This window comes from Camelina sativa, chromosome 3, assembly GCF_000633955.1.
Source record: "Camelina sativa cultivar DH55 chromosome 3, Cs, whole genome shotgun sequence".
Taxonomy (NCBI): Eukaryota; Viridiplantae; Streptophyta; class Magnoliopsida; order Brassicales; family Brassicaceae; genus Camelina; species Camelina sativa.
Window position 1 is genome coordinate 22978502 of NC_025687.1, and position 17343 is coordinate 22995844.

General features: G+C 35.0%; 3 protein-coding genes, 1 long non-coding RNA gene and 1 pseudogene across 7 annotated transcripts; all 5 read right to left on the reverse strand.

The window, feature by feature from the left end:
• On the reverse strand, positions 414-2851 carry LOC104779223 (4-substituted benzoates-glutamate ligase GH3.12-like). Its single transcript, XM_019240722.1, has 3 exons — positions 2573-2851; positions 2381-2482; positions 414-1809 (listed from the first exon to the last, which is right to left on the reverse strand). The coding sequence occupies exons 1-3, from the start codon at positions 2839-2841 to the stop codon at positions 414-416; spliced, it is 1767 nt and encodes a 588-aa protein (XP_019096267.1). The 5' UTR covers positions 2842-2851.
• Positions 6364-8729, reverse strand: LOC104777790 (4-substituted benzoates-glutamate ligase GH3.12-like). 4 transcript variants are annotated; one of them, XM_010502106.2, is made up of 4 exons: positions 8389-8729; positions 8138-8239; positions 7112-7867; positions 6364-7006 (listed from the first exon to the last, which is right to left on the reverse strand). In XM_010502106.2, the coding sequence occupies exons 1-4, from the start codon at positions 8655-8657 to the stop codon at positions 6505-6507; spliced, it is 1629 nt and encodes a 542-aa protein (XP_010500408.1). In that variant the 5' UTR covers positions 8658-8729; the 3' UTR covers positions 6364-6504. The 4 variants fall into 4 exon arrangements, with proteins under 4 accessions (XP_010500408.1, XP_010500407.1, XP_010500406.1 ...); XM_010502105.2 differs by having other exon boundaries at positions 6364-6749; positions 6846-7867; XM_010502107.2 differs by having other exon boundaries at positions 6881-7006; positions 7398-7867; positions 8389-8727.
• Positions 9970-13024, reverse strand: LOC104779224 (annotated as a pseudogene).
• On the reverse strand, positions 13753-14217 carry LOC109132289. The gene is made up of 2 exons (XR_002037557.1): positions 14107-14217; positions 13753-14010 (listed from the first exon to the last, which is right to left on the reverse strand). It is a non-coding gene; the product is annotated as an uncharacterized LOC109132289 (long non-coding RNA).
• On the reverse strand, positions 14375-17160 carry LOC104777791 (uncharacterized PKHD-type hydroxylase At1g22950-like). Its single transcript, XM_010502108.2, has 9 exons — positions 16811-17160; positions 16451-16498; positions 16193-16369; positions 15964-16114; positions 15773-15859; positions 15163-15287; positions 14922-15043; positions 14729-14843; positions 14375-14632 (listed from the first exon to the last, which is right to left on the reverse strand). The coding sequence occupies exons 1-9, from the start codon at positions 17072-17074 to the stop codon at positions 14594-14596; spliced, it is 1128 nt and encodes a 375-aa protein (XP_010500410.1). The 5' UTR covers positions 17075-17160; the 3' UTR covers positions 14375-14593.

A 17343-nucleotide genomic window follows, 5' to 3' on the forward strand; every position in this document is an offset into this window, starting at 1 on the left:
ATGGGTAGGCTACCTTAATTGGAGCCATGGCGGTATGCTCACAGCCTTGTTCCTCTTAAGGATGACCTAAGGTGTTAACACTGTCATCTGCCATGGGTCAGCCTTGTTCCTTAGGTTTAATACAATATTCCTTTATGAAAGTCATAACACCTTTATGGCTTTATGAAAACAAAAAGCTCTGTCATCCGGTCTGTAATTGTTGGCCGTGGCTTTAAGATGATATATATATATATATATATATATATATATATATATATATATATCGTAAAAGATAAGAGATTAAATCATATTGATCATCAAGTACAAAGATTGCAAGATTTCTCCAAAGTTTCTAAATTATATTGCTTGTCACACATTTCCGTTATTATAAATTGCAAACATTACCAATAGGCGCACAAACAACTTGAGTACCCTTATTCAAAGCATTTCAACACACAAAAATAAACTATAAGTCCAGAGGAGGATATTTTTTTGCTGTAGAATCGAGCAAGAACCTTATTTTCAAGAACAGCCAAAGCTTCGGAAGATTTGATACACATAGGTGTCTTGTATTGACCAATCGAACCACCTTGGGAGATGAAATACTCCATGAGAGAGTCAAATGTTCCCTGTTGCACCACTCTTATCTCGAGAGCTCCAATTAATCCATCTTTACTTCTAAGTTTTCTATAAAAAACGTCAAATGATTCCTCTAACGCATAGCAACATTCCGCCAATACATTTTCGTCAAGCTGAAAAACATAGTTAACATCTTTAGCTTTGAGTTCCCAGTAAAAAACGTAATGACCTGGAAAAGTGGATATATCAGCATGGCATGTGAATCCCGTCAACATTAAATTTGTAGACTGATCAAGAACAAGGGTGGCACGAGCGGACGCCTTTAAAATATCCTCTTCAGTTGTTTCTTCAATCTCGACGCTTAAAACCATATTCTTTCTGCGTACAAATCTGAACTGAGGTGTGCTATTGTAAAATCCAGTCACCTCTAGAATATCTCCAATAAGATATCTGTGTAGACCAAAGTAATTAGTGATCACAGGTTCATAGTAGCACCCTAACTTGACATCCACAAGATCAACAATGCTGGCCATATCTCCCTCATGATCAACAGGTAGAAACTCAAAGTAGGAGATGTTCGGCAAAAATGTATAGGATACGTCTTGTGGTTTGGATAAAGGATCCATATTTATCCCAAATAAACTTTCAGAAGACCCATATATCGTGGAAACTATAGGAAGTTTGTTGGAATAAAACTCCAATGTTGGAATGTATTGGGCCATTTGTCCGGTAATAATGCATTCAAAATATTTGGCTTTGGGCCAGAGTCGTGTGATGATACCTTCCCAAGACTTGTTGCTGCATTCTTTTTCAATCATATCAGCCAGTTCAGGATTAGGTCCTCCAAGAATGGCTGAGACTGAGTTTCTGCAATTAAGGTCAGTGATCCACTTGCTAACATGACCTGATCTGATATTACTAGACAATTCTTTCCAGTAAATTTGAAGAACATTGATTGCTTGGACCAAAGCATAAGCAAAGGAAGAACCAACTCCCACAACCTCATCTCTTCGGGAAAGCCCACAAAGAAGATGACAATACACACTTTGGTTGTTGTCGGGGCACAATATGACTTGGTCCGGACTTGTGTAATAAGAATTACTTTTTGATGGCGGGTTAGTAAAATAAGGGCTCATTACAAAGCTTGTAGACGCCAGAGCAACCATTAATCCGGAGGGTGTTGTGGATTCCGATCTATTATAAAGAAACAACATTTTCTTTCCTTTCTTGGCATCGTTGTCATTGAAATGCCTATACACCAGACCATTATAAATTCAATATACATCCTGTACAAGGTTTATTATTTCATTGTATCTATATATATATATATGTATGTTATAAAAAATGTACGATGTAGTAAAGTTTATCCATATTTTTTTTTTTGGTCAAAGTTTATCCATATTTTATTTGAAGATTTTTTTGACACCTTCTGAATATAATCTTTATGTATAGCTTCGAATAGATAGTACCATCACATTGTTAGTGGTTATAAATTCTGAGAGTAGATTTTGGTTTCTCCTCTCGAGGGTTTTTTGTTTTGTTTTTAGATTTTGTGGATTAGATTGTGTTTTTTTGTTTTTTGTATAATCTAATCCACAAAATCTAAACCCTCGAGAGGAGAAACCAAAATCTACTCTTAAAATTTATAACCACTAACAATGTAAGTAATAATAAGTTAAAATTTGAGGATACTTTGCCGGTTTGACCCAAAAAAAAAATTGTTGAGATCGAAATCATTTCATTACCAATCCAATTTACTAAATCAAATTAGTTAGAATTCATTCTAGGAAAAAAAAAAAAAACAGATAGCGAAGGAAATTACTTGGAAGTAAGGAGAGAAAATAGAGCCACAAGGTATCGCAGCGTTTCAATGTACTTATCGTTGATTGGAAATATTTTTTCTTTCCCTCCTGTAGTTCCAGAGCTACAACACAACGAGTTCTTAGTCATACTCTTCAGTTGATAACTAGCTGATCCATTAATTAACAATCATGATGATAAATAAGTTATGTACCTTCGGAGGAATCTAGTTATGGGTCCGCCCGAGATCACATCAGAGGGCTCTCCGTTTGCAACACGTTCGATATAAGGCTTGACATCATCGTAGCTCACCACCGGTACGTTCTTCTTGAACAAATCTTTATCAGAGCTTCCATGTAGGAAGCGTTGGAGATACTCTGTGTTGGCGTTAAGTGTGAGTATCTCCTTCAATACATCATCTTGTATTTGCTTTGCGTTCGATGTTAACACGTCCAGATCCTTGATATTAACGCTTAAACTCATACTATTTGGTTTTGATCTCTAGTTCAGTTTGACTAAATATTTTTATTGATATCTCTGGTAAGGGCCGGGGGCTCTTTATGTAGCACTAGTAAATTAATTTATTGATATGTAACTGTAAATGGGAGTGAATGGGAGTGGCGTAACTGTAAAAGACGGGATTGTTTCTTATGGATCCCATCAATATAACTTTTGAAAGATGAAGTGCGTTTTTTCTTCTAGCTTTTTGCTAATAAAAAAGTAATGGTTCAATGTGCAGTTCAATTTTTCAAAAAGAAACTGAAAAATGCGTGCAGCAGTAATAACACTCATAATTCATGTGTTTTTGATTTTTTTATGCGATTTTGTAAACATAGATATGTATAGTATGCTAATATTTTTTTAATATCAGAAATGTGTTTCTCTCACTTTTTTATAAAATCAATTATATTAAAATTGTATTTACAATAATAAAAGATTATTTTGTAAAATTTGATATCCAATTTACTTTACTTTTAAAAATTATACATATTCCTTGAATTATACTTCAATTGTATAATTTTATTGTTCCACATCTTTATCACTTTTTCCTAAATACTATCTAAACAAATATATGTGTATAACCAAATACTAGGTAGTAACCCGTGCTACAGCACGGGACAAAATATTTTCATATAAATTTTGAATTCATAAAATGATTAAAATTATATTAACACAGGTGTTATAGCACATTTGCGTTAATTTTCATTTAAATTAAAAACAAATTCCCGTCTCATCCTCTCATTTAACGTTTCGTCTCATCCTTTCATTTCCCAGTCTCGTCCCATCCTCTCTTTTGCTAACTCATCCCCTCTTGTCCCGTCTCATCCTATCTAATCTCGTCTTGTCTCATCCAGTCTCTTTCCGTCTCGTCCCGTATCCATTAGAATTTTTTGTCTTATGTTCGTTCTCTTTTAAATAATTACTCGTTAGACTATATTTATTAAACGAGACTGGGTAAGAAATTTAGACGGGATACCAGAGTGCTCCGTTGATTTCTTTTATTTAGTTAGTTGAGATTATCAAAAAATATAATTTTTAAAAACTATATAATTTTTCAAAAATACCAAAATATTCAAAGTGTCGTATAGTCAATCTTTATCCAAATTAGTGAAAGCTTGATACTTGATTTTATCTACCTATTGATTGTGTACTTTAATCTAAAAATTATGTTCCCTTTTTTTAAAAAAGTATTCAATATATTGTTTTTCATTATTCGAATTTACCCGTTTCAGTTTACATATACTGGAATTTTCTCAAAATTTAATTATTATCTTTAAAGTATATGTTCTTAATTAGTAAATTAAATTACTTCAAAAAAACACTCGTAAAACATATATTTAGTCAAAAATAAACCCTTTTCGGTTGGAAAATTTTAATTGTATAATAGTAGTATTTTTCCATAAAAATTAGTTGGCAAGTCTTTTATGGTGTTTTGTGAATATTGTGGTGTAAATGTAAAATACCGCAACCCGTACCAAAAATAAACATGATCATCATCTTCATCAGCTGGAAAATATACTATTTTTTGCAATCCATTCATAATAATCAAAGACAGCCCGTGTTTGTTGAAAATATTAAAGTAATTTTGTTACGGGGTGTTAAATCTCGTCCAGTCCCATTCCATCCCGTCCCGATCCATTCCATTAGAAATTTTATGTCCCATAACCATTTTATTTTAAATAATTATCAATATAATAATGCTATTAATAAATTTTGGCTAAGAAATTTAGATGAAATACATGTATTCTCCATTTGTATGTTTAATTTATATCGTTAGTAGAAATTATAATTCTCAAGAACTCTCAAAATATTTTCAAAAATATCCAAAATTCTCAAAATAACCGTCTCAAGGTAGTAACCCATGCTACAGCACGGAACAAAATATTTCATACAAATTTTAAATTATTAAAATGACTAAGAATTATATTAACCTGGGTGCTATAACACAAATGCGTTATTTTCATGTAAATTTTTTTAAAAATTAAACCTAGACGTATTTAATTCGGAAAAGGAAACATGTGCAGTCATGTCCCATCCCCTCACATCCTAACCCATCCCGTTTCATCCCGTATCCATCGAAAACAAACACCTATAATAGTGTAATTATATTTTATACAATATCCTAAAAGATATCGATAATAATATTAGGTAATAAATGCCTGAATTATAGGAGGAAGATGAGAATGTTTTGGGAATTATTTTCTTTTAATAGTAGGGATTTCATTTTTTATTAAATAGAATAAAATAAAAATTAACTTAGAAATGTTTATAAAATAAATATATGTGAAGATGCATGTAGGTGTATCGAACTTGAGACCCCAGGCATAAATCCCTTCCTTTCAACCACTTGACCACGACTTGTTTCTGAGAGTGAGGCGGAAGGAATTGTTTTCATTGGTACCGTAAAACTGGGAAAAAAATTAAAAATAAGATATGACCCAGTAACCCGCGCGTTTATCCGACTAAAATATAGATAATTGATGTTTTTATCCTTAATGAGAATCTATTATTTGGTCATAACTCCAATGGCATATTCTTATAATTTTTTACAAAACAAAGGTTTATTAGTTAAACGACTTTACAAATAATAATAGGGATATTATTAAAAGTAAAATAACATGTTTTTTAAAAAAAACATATAAAACCAAAACATTTTCTTATAAGTAGTATTTTCACCAATCAAACATTATTTTGTATCACTTATTTGTCCTAAACCGCACTTATCCAGTAAATATTTTTCTCCCGCACGTACCGCAGTTGAACCGTACTGCACAATAAAACCATTTTTCCCATACAACTAAATATGTTGTTACCGTTGAGACCCATAATATCAACAACATAGAACTATTAAAAATACGCAAGTGATCAGAACATAAAAGTCGTGCGAATCGATTCTAAAACCAATCAAGGTGTCAAATATATTAGTTTATCTCCGAGTGACTGTGCACATTTTTTTTTTTTTACAACAGAGTAACAAGAACAAGCCAATACAAAATAACATTTTTTACATACGTAACTAAATGCAGAACGTATGAACACATCATTTTAGCTATCAGTTAAATTTATAATTTGATAGTTGGAGATTACTAATTTGGATTGTAAACCGAAAACTTACAAAGTTCCTAACCCGGTATAAGAGCCTCAAACTACTTATGGTTTCATAAATCTCAGCGCTAATCTTGATTGAAAAACCATGTATAGACATTATAGATTTTTTTTTTTTTTTTTGGTGAGAAGTGTATAAATTATAGATATCAGACACAGATTTTCACAAAACTTGATGACACCGTACCAAACCTCAAAATACTTTATAAGAGATATCTAAACAACTAGGAACAAATTTTTGGCGTATCTAAAGAAACAGCTTTCTTGTTCATGAACATTCAATATTATTAGTGATTCTTTAATTTTAGTTTGGGGCCATCATAAATTATTATGGGTATGGCAGGCATAACAAAAAAAAAATGTACCAAAACTTTTATAAAAATAATAATGTCGAAAATAATAATTTTGTTAATTTATAGAGAGTTTATTAATTTTACTACCAAACGTCATTTATTTTGCACGAAGGTAAATCACTTACTTATTTTCCACGATTTTTTTATTCTTTACTAAAAACAATTAAAACACAAATTAAAGAGCTAGCTACAAGTCACAAGAGCAGGGCTTTTTTTTGCTGTAGAATTGAGCAAGAACCTTATTTTCAAGAACTGCCAAGGCTTCAGAAGATTTGATACACAGAGGTGTCTTGTATTGGGTAATTGAACCACCTTGGGAGATGAAATATTCCATGAGAGAATCGAATGTTCCCTGTTGCACCACTCGTATCTCAAGAGCTCCAATTAATCCATCTTTACTTCCAAGTTTATAAGGAGCATCAAATGATTCCTCTAACGCATAGCAACATTCCGCCAATACATTTTCGTCAAGCTCAAAAACATAGTTAACATCTTTAGGTTTGAGTTCCCAATAAAAAACGTAGTGACCTGGAAAAGTGGAGATGTCAGCATAGCATGTGAAGCCCGTCAACATTAAATTTGTGGACTGATCAAGAACAAGGGTCGCACGAGCCATCGCCTTTAAAATGTCCTCTTCCGTTGTTGTTTCAACATTGACGCTTAAAACCATATTTTTCCTGCGTACAAATCTAAACTGAGGTGTGTCATTGTAAAATCCAGTCACCTGTAGAATATCTCCAATAAGACATCTGTGTAGACCAAAATAATTAGTGATCACGGGTTCATAGTAGCACCCTAACTTGACGTCCACAAGATCAACAATGCTGTTCATATCTCCCTCATGATCAACAGGTAGAAACTCCACGTAGGAGATGTTCGGCAAAAATGTGTAGGATACGTCTTGTGGTTTGGATAAAGGATCCATATTTATCCCAAATAAACATTCAGAAGACCCATAAGTCGAGGATACTATAGGAAGTTTGTTGGAATAAAACTCTAATGTTGGAATGTATTGAGTCATTTGGCCTGTAATGGCGCATTGAATATATTTTGCTCTAGGCCAAAGTCGTGTAATGATACCTTCCCATGACGTGTGGCTGCATTCTTGTTCAATAACATCAGCCAATTCAGGATTAGGTCCCCTAAGAATGGACGAGACTGAGTTTCTGCACTCCAAGTCAGTGATCCACTCGCTAACATGGCCTGATCGGATGTTGCTACACAATTCTTTCCAGTAGATTTGTAGAGCATTAATCGCTTGGACCACGACATAAGCAAACGTAGCGTTAACAACCACAACCTTGTCTCTCTGGGAAAGCCCGCATAGAAGATGACAATACACACTTTGGTTGATGTCGGGGCACAATATGACTTGGTCGGGGCTTGTGTACTCTGAATTACATTTTGATGGCCGGTTTTTGAAGTAATCGCTCATGAAAAAGCTTGCAAGTGCTGTACAAACTCGTAATCCGGAGGGAGTTGTGGATTCTGTTCTAATGTAATGTAACCCCATTTTCTTTCCTTTCTCAGCAACGTTGTCACTGAAATGCCTATAAAGTAGAACGAGACCAATTTTAATGATGGAAACTAAGAAAAAGAAATCTACTACATTTTTTTTTTTATGGTTTGGTTGAAACTTTATCAAAAATGAAAATAAAATTTATAAATCAATGAATGAATAATAGGAAATTTAAAATATAGAATCCAATAACTTGATTTTGCGTTAGATATCTAAATCAATTGAAAACTATATATGAACCAATAGTTATAACTTATAAATTTATAATTTGTGTAGCATTATTAAATAGAGAAGGAATTACTTGGAAGTAACGAGAGAAGATAGAGCCATAAGGTATCCCATCATTTCAATGTACTTATCGTTCATTGGAAATATCTTTTGTTTCCCTCCTGTAGTTCCAGAGCTACACATGCACGACGAGTTCATAATTATCATTTTGGAGACCATATAAATATTAGCTAGATCATCATCATACCAAACATCCATTATAGTCATGAGTTGAGAACTAGCCGATCCATTGATTAACAATTATGATGATAAAAATTTATGTACCTTCGGACGAATCTAGTTATGGGTCCGCCCGAGATCACATCCGAGCGCTCTCCGTTCGCAACACGTTCGATATAAGGCCTGACATCATCGTAGCTCACCACCGGTACGTTCTTCTTGAACAAATCTTTATCAGAGCTTCCATGTAGGAAGCGTTGGAGATACTCTGTGTTGGCGTTAAGTGTTAGTATCTCCTTCAACACATCATCTTGTATTTGCTTTGCGTTCGATGTTAACACATCCAGATCCTTGAGATCAAGGCTTAAACTCATACTATTTTGTTTTGATCTCTAGTTTGATCAGTTTAGTGTATTTGTTCTTGATCTCTAGTAAGGGGGGTTACTAGCTATATAGCACTAATAAGAAAAAAAGATTGTGTAGACAATCTCAACCGGACAAAACTGTTTTGTTTGATTTGTATGCATGAATTACACAAGTCAAGACTTAGATACTCGTGTCATTCAATTCGGAAACCAGCTAAGCAGTCAAGTATAATAAAATATCTTCTATGGAGTATATTAGCTTCTCGATCTTATCAGTTATCACTTGTCATGTCTATAACATTTTTTCCGTGGGCCTCAAGCAGCCAAAGAAAAATATAAATTGAATTCTACAAATGTCGTTTTCTTGAACCAAGACAACATGACATGTAATTTCAAAGACTACAGAATCATAATCACCACAAATTATACAAACTCTAACTAACAGCTGCTGAGCTGCATCTACGGGAACAACTCCTCAATCAATTAAAGGTCAAATGTTTGAACCTGATGGCCGGGTAAAGGATAGTGATAGTTTCAACCAATCGAGGTAGGGAAGAAGAAGCATATAAACTTAATGTGGAAGGGAAGAAAGAAACTTTCTTAGCTGATATGTGATTAATAAGTATTTCTAGGCTCCTAGTCATAGATCACTTATTCAGATCCCAAAAGAATCTCTTGTTTTTATCATATTTGGTTTTGATCTCTTGATTCACCTCAAGTGAAGAGTTTCTATATGTAGAGAGCAATACAAGGAAAATAGCTCAACTGGGAAATATGAAATATGAATATATTTGTATCTAAAAAACAACGGTAGAAAATAGCTCAACTAGATTGTTTTGTGTGCACTATGTATGGTACAACTTCATCCCGTTCTTAAAGACAATTTGTTTAAGTAATTTGCTTTAACAAATTTGTTTTTTTGATAAAATTGTTTGAATAGTTGGATTAGGTCTGTGATCTATTATTTGAAACCAGTACTGTAGTTTAAAATGGCCGTTTTGATGAATTCACTCCGATATGATTAATTCCAAATAAACAAAAATTGGATACATCACTATCTACTAGTGTGGTTACTGGTTAGCGTGGTGCTGTCCGTTGGGGTTGTATAATCTCGAAGAAGGTGACGATTGTGAAAAAAGTTTGGCATACTTTTGCTAAAACTTGTACATCAAACTTGTTCATTTACTGCAAAATTATATGAGTGGGTCACTGGTCATCATCATATGGGACGTTTCTATGCCAATCATGCTGCTCCGTCTTTTATCGTTTAATGCCCAATAGCTTTTAAACATTGTCGCAACAGAAACCAAAAATACAAGGCTTAAACAAGCAATCAGTGGTATATTAAATGGTTCACTGTACATAAGTATTGTGGGAGACAAGATACAAAGAGCTATTTACCTCAAATGATTCTACATATATATTCAGTTTGTCAAGTACAGAGACAGATCTGCCAATACGGGTTTAAGGTCTGAGCAGGAGACCTCTAGACCAAAGAATACAACTTCCTACCTGTGAGTTCTCTAACGCAATCGACTCAACTCTGTACAGAATCCTTATATCACCAACAATCATCTATGCATTCACTTGTACTGTATCTATGTATCTACTCTGTTTGCCAACTCAGCTTCTCTGTTCTTCTCTTTTACTCACCATTCCACTCTTCTTTATGCACCTTCACTGCTTTTATCTTCACACTCTGCTACAGTGCTACTTCATTTCTTTGAACGCCTAAAATAAACACGCCACGGCTTATCAGTCGATCTTTTGGCTCCATCCTCTATTCTAATCATCTCCTGCAATAAGGACGCCCATCGGTTCAGTTCATAACCATGCTCAAACCAAACATCTTATAATGAGCTTGAGCAAAATCATCGTCTTTTTGTTTTGACCTCTCTTCTGGCAGCAAGAATCTGGCTTTCCTTTACTTTCGTTTCATGGGCACATTGACGGCACCAGTCTGAGGAGTCCTTCTCATAAGTTTCCATCTCTCTAAACAAAGAGCTGCAATGGGAAAAGCAGAAGAAATTCTGATCTGAAATCCTGAGCAAAGCTTCAAGATTGCTTACCTATTGCAACAAAGAATCATATTGGCCCGATAACAAGATGTTCTTGTGGTATTGGCACCATGGCAGTGGCGGCCACGGTGAAGAATAATAGCTTGACCCGGTATATGAGAGTAACGAAAAATTTCCTGCTTCAGTGAGAAATAGTTGTTTCCTTTATTACTTAAACATTTTGCCATTTACGAAAAACTGGAATGTATTATTTAGGACAACAAATAAAAAAGGTCCTCAAAAGGACACATACCTCATCCTTGAACTTTGTCTTCTTATGTTTTTTGCATCGTGTGCCTCCGAAGATTATTTCCCCTCCCTCAAATTGTTTTTTCAAGCAAACATTCAATGTAATTTCTGAAACATCCATATGTAAGCCTGCATATTTTATAAAATAAAATCAGTGAACTAGTTACTGAGTTGAAACACAGAATAACAAAAAGAAGCATCCATTGCCCAAAGAAATAGTCACTAGTATTCTGTTCCCGGCGATTTTCCCAGAGATTATTCATATATATAAGCACTTTAATCCATCATGAAACAGATCCAATAGATGCCTTTTCCGTGCTATTCTATTTCATCTCTTCCTAAAAATGGACACATTGATATTTTTTCCAAAGAAGAGTAACATAGACACACTGCAAATGTACCTCACATAATCAATTCAACAAATATCGACACACTACAAAAGAGACCCTACTATGGTTTATAGAGAATATTCTTAATTCCTTATACTAAACCAGATTTACGTTTTCTATCAAAGAATTCACTCCGGTTTTCTCTAAGCAGGTTAGGTATCACAGGATATTTTTGCAGTTCAAGAAAGATCGTACGGTCTTGTGAGAATATTTGCAGAATCGTTGTTGCAAAGTTATTAGAGAAAATCAAGGGGACTCACCTATTGCAGGATCCCTGTCTTCGCCAGGTTCAATAAAAAATCCATCGTGAGAGTCAAAACATTACTCCACATACTTCAGGGAAGAATACTGCCAAAACAACAGAGTGAAGTTTAGTGTTTCTGCTAAACCAATAAAAGTCGTTTGGATGCATTTTAGTCAAATATTGACTTGCCTTTGCAAAGAGGAAAGATAAAGTCCTGCATGAGTTTTTTAAGGAAGATATCCAGGCCAAAGTGGTCAAAAACAACACCGTGTTTACTCATGTTGTTGGGTCTCCTGATCGGGAAATTTGTCTCCTGAGCCCACTTTCTGATATTTTCCACCTGATAAAATCAAACAGCAACAAATGAATAATACAAAGAGGTAAAGAGGATAAGTGGTTCAATGATGGGTTATGTTATTACCTCTACTATCACTTTCTCATAGAAGACAGGCTGAAACATTTGAAAGACAAAAACACTGGGGTGCGTTTCAGAAATGATGCGTCTGAAGCTTGCCTCTGACTGTGTTATCGCTGATCGCCTCCAGGAAAGAGGGAAGTAAAAACAATTTGGGATCAATATCATACCACCCCCTGAAAGATGGCTGCAGAAAAGGAAACATTTCAAACTTTGGCATAAAGAAGTCTAAGAAAACAAAATAAAAAGCCTTCTCTCCTGACCTGATACTTGGATATAAACTCCTGCCTACGGTTCTTGTGCCGTTTAGCCTGGAACATTATATAGACATGAAACTATCAAGAATCACACTCTAACTTCAGAAGCAATCTCAATTTCACAGATATGAGTTGTTTATAATCAATCTAAACGTGCTTCATCACCATAAAACCAGATTCTATATGTTCGTTCATAGTAAAAAGCTTAAGATCATTCTCTGATTCGTATTAAGAATCAAATCCGATTCCGATTTCAAAGATTGGGATTAAAAAAGAAAAGAGCCATTTCTTTGGAAAAGTATTTGCGCAAAAGGTCTGACATGAATTTGGCCTTCTCGTTTCTGTTCGCCGTGAACATATCCGGCGGCAAGTACTTCTCTAGCGATCTTAATACGCAAGAACTATACACCAGATTCGGATCGTCGTAGCTATCAGAAACGTACTCGTTATTAGGAACCAGACTCAGCCTCAGGATAGGCGTCTCTTTCTATTTCCCCGCCGTAGTGTTCACCGATGGTTGAGAATCTCTACCTCCATCAGTTCCGTCACCGTCCACCGCCATCACTCTCCGATCGCTTCAAGAAACGAGAAATTGAAGTGAGAATCAAGGTCATCGCCCATCGCATTACGAAAGATACAAAACGACGAATCTATCTTCTTCTTGAAGATCAAAGTGTTACCAACTTCTTCTTCGATTTGGGGATTTCTGATTTTTGGGTTTCCGTTGAGAAGGTAGAAGCTCGACTGAGCAAACACAAAACTGCCACTCGCACGTGTTTTATCCGGCGCATTTCGAACATGCAATATGAATTCGCGGCCCATTAATACGGCCCAAATCTGTTTCGAACCTCGTAGGAGGATATTTCCCGGTTAGTAGAGAGATCAGCAACATAGAAACTAAAAAAAAATGATACATTTTTGAATATTTTGTGGCTGATTATAAAACTCAGTTTTTTTTTTATCTTTTAAGAATATATAATGACTTTATAAGAGTAACACCAACTTATTGGTTTCATATCAAACCATTAAAATTGGTAGATATTTCAAATTTCTAGGGATGGAGTGGCATATCAAATTGTCAATTTTCCGTTGTAAATCATTTTGTCAAGAAATTTTTTTAGAAAGATACCTATAATCTTACAGACCTCTTGTGAAGTAAAACTTGTTTGTCTTTCTTTGACAAGTGAATAATTTAAATGGCAATAAGACAAATTAGCTTTAACAAAAAAAAAATAAGACACATTAGATAAACGAATATTATGTGACCAATTGTTTTTAAATTGTGTCAAAATTTTTTTTTTTTTTTTTATTTTATTTATAAAGTGAAGTGTAATTTTTTAATGACAGTTTATTTTATTTTGAAACACCAATTTTTTTATGTGGATATCTGATTTATTATATAACACCTTAACAAAACGAAATCTTAAATATGAAATCCTTGACCAGTTTAGAAATTTAGCTAAACTTTCATAGAGCAGCAGAACACAAAGGAAAAAAAAAAAGCAATCAGATCTCTATACTTTATGGTTCTATTCATTGTACAGGTAAAAATACATGTACCTAAGTAATGTGAGAGTCGAGAAGATTCAAGATATACAGAGCTATTTACCTCAAATGATTCTACATATATTCAGTTTCTCAAAGTATAGAGTCATACGCCCAAGCATATATTACCTCAGGGCTTGGCCAACTGTAAGCTGTATTATTATGTTTCAGCGAGTATTGGCTCCATCCTCTATTCTGATCATCTCCTGCAATACGGACGCCCATCGGTTCAGTTCATAACCATGTTCAAACCAAACATCTTATAATAAGCTTGAGCAAAATCATCGTCTTTTTGTTTTAACCTCTCTTCTGGCATCAAGAAACTGGCTTTCCTTAAATCTTGTTTCTTGGACACATTGACCGCACACGTCTGAGAAGAAGTCCTTCTGATAAGTTTCCATCTCTCTAAACAAAGAGCTGCAATGGAAAGCAGAAGAAATTGTGATTCAGTTGTGATCTGAAAAACCTGACGCAAGCTTCAAGATTGCAACTTACCTTCTGCAGNTATGAAATCCTTGACCAGTTTAGAAATTTAGCTAAACTTTCATAGAGCAGCAGAACACAAAGGAAAAAAAAAAAGCAATCAGATCTCTATACTTTATGGTTCTATTCATTGTACAGGTAAAAATACATGTACCTAAGTAATGTGAGAGTCGAGAAGATTCAAGATATACAGAGCTATTTACCTCAAATGATTCTACATATATTCAGTTTCTCAAAGTATAGAGTCATACGCCCAAGCATATATTACCTCAGGGCTTGGCCAACTGTAAGCTGTATTATTATGTTTCAGCGAGTATTGGCTCCATCCTCTATTCTGATCATCTCCTGCAATACGGACGCCCATCGGTTCAGTTCATAACCATGTTCAAACCAAACATCTTATAATAAGCTTGAGCAAAATCATCGTCTTTTTGTTTTAACCTCTCTTCTGGCATCAAGAAACTGGCTTTCCTTAAATCTTGTTTCTTGGACACATTGACCGCACACGTCTGAGAAGAAGTCCTTCTGATAAGTTTCCATCTCTCTAAACAAAGAGCTGCAATGGAAAGCAGAAGAAATTGTGATTCAGTTGTGATCTGAAAAACCTGACGCAAGCTTCAAGATTGCAACTTACCTTCTGCAGTAAAGAATCATATTGGCCCGGTAACGAGGTGCTGTTGTGGCTTCAGCACTATGGCGGTGGCGGCCACGGTGAAGTATAGCTTGACCCGGTATGTGAGTGTAATGAAACAATTCCTGTTTCAGTGAGAAATAGTTGTTTCCTGTATTACTCAAAACATTTTGCCATTTACGAAATACTGGAATGTAATAGGACAACAATAAAAAAAAAGGCTCCTCATCAAAAGGACACATACCTCTGCCTTATACTTTGTCCGCAGATGTTTTATGCATCGTGTGCCTCCGAAGACTATTTCCCCTCCCACAAGTTGTTTCTTCAAGCAAACATTCAATGTAATTTCTGAATCATCAATATGTGAGCCTGCATATTTTATAAAAGAAAATCAGTGCACTAGTTACTGATCAGTTGAACACAGAATAAAAAAAGGAAGAATACATTGCCCAAATAAATAGTCACTAGTATTCTGTCCCAGACGATTTTCCCAGAGATTAGTCATATATATAAGCACTTTAATCCATCATGTAACAACCCCAATAGCTGACTTTTCCATGTTATTCTGTTTCCTCTCTTCCTAAAAATGGTACACATTCATATTTTTCCAACTAGAGTGACACAGACACACTGCAAATGTACCTCAGATAATCAATTGAACAAACATAGACACACTTCAAAAGAGAACATTGATATAAAGGTTTATAGAGAAAATCCTTATACTAAACCAGATTCATGTTTGGTATTAAAGAATTCACTCTGGTTTTCTCTAAGAGTTTGTTTGCACTTCAGGAAAGATCGTACATTGCAGAATCATTGTTGCAAAGTAATTGCAGAAAATCAAAGAGACTCACCCAATTCAGCATCCCTCCCATCACCATATTCATCAAAAAAGCCATAGTGAGAGTCAAACATTGTTCCACGCAATTCATGGAAGAATACTGCAAAACAATAGAGTGAAGTTCAGCGTTACTGTGGTTTTTATTAGATTTTCTTAACCAATAAAAGTCACGTTTGAATGCAAATAAGTAAAATATTGACTTGCCTTTGCAAAGAGGAAAGATAAAATCCTGCATGAGTTTGTTAAGCATGATACTCAGGCCAAAGTCGTCAAGCACAACACCGTAATTACTCGTGTTGTTGGGTCTCCTGATCCGGTAATTTTTCTCTTGAGCCCAGTTTCTGAAAGTTTCTGCCTGATAAATAAAAAAAGTAGCAAATAAATAATACAAAAGAGGATAAAGTGGCAGGCAAGAAGATGGGGTTATTATTACCTCAACGATCAATTTCTCAAAGAAGTCAGGCTGAAACATTTGAAAGACAAAAACACTGGGATACGGTTGAGAAATGATGCGTCCGAAGCTAGCCTCTGTGTTAACGCTGATCGCCTCAAGGAAAGAGGGAAGCAAAAACAATTTGGGATCAAAATTATACCACCCCCTGTAACGTGGCTGCAGAAAAGGAAACATTTGCATCAAGAGAAATTCAAGAAAACCAAAAACAAAAGACGAGCAAAGGCTTCTTATCATTACCTCATAACTGGATATTATATTCTCCATATAGTTCTTGCGCATTTCAGCCTGGGACATTATACATTCATGTAACCAGAATTAGCATGAAAGAAACAAGCTAAAGATCATTCTCTGATTCCTATCAGTTTGGTGAACTTCTTAATTACAAGAACCTAATCGCGAACTTTAAGAAGCAAATTCCAATTTTCACAGATATGATTTGTTCATAATCGAAACGTGCTTCTTCATCACCATCACTAACCAGATTCTAAAGACAAATCTAAAGATCAAATCAAGAATCAATTCCGAATCCGATTACAAAGATTGGGATCTAAGAAAAAAGAAAGAAATCAGAAGTTGAAAGAGAGATGCATTAGTTACTTTGTTACAATCTTCGGGTGAAATGTACTTGCGCAAAATGTCTGACATGTATTTGACCTTCTCCTTTCTGTTCATCTCGAGTATCTCCGGCGGCAAGTACTTCTCTAGCGATCTTAGTACGACTGAGCTATATACCAGTTTCGGATCGTCGTAGCTATCAGAAGAAACGTCCTCGTTGTTAGGAACAAGGCTCAGCCTCGGGATAGGCATCTCTTCCGTCGCCGCCGATTGGTTCACCGATGGTTCAGCACCACCGTCCACCATCGTCGCTTTCGCTTACGAATCTCGAATCGAAGCTTCCTCTTTAATTTGGGGATTCTGATTTTGAGTTTCCGTTGCAGTTTTCGTGTTTTCTTTTTCCCCCAATTATTTCTTTTTATAATTAAAAACTGTCCCACACGCACGCGCGGCGTTATATTAGTGTAAATTCTAGGCGCTGGCAAACCAAAAAAAAGTGTCAATTCTAGGCCCAATTCTCGGCCCAACAAATGTTTCGAACCGAATATAAAAATAGCGTAAATTTCAAAGAAAAA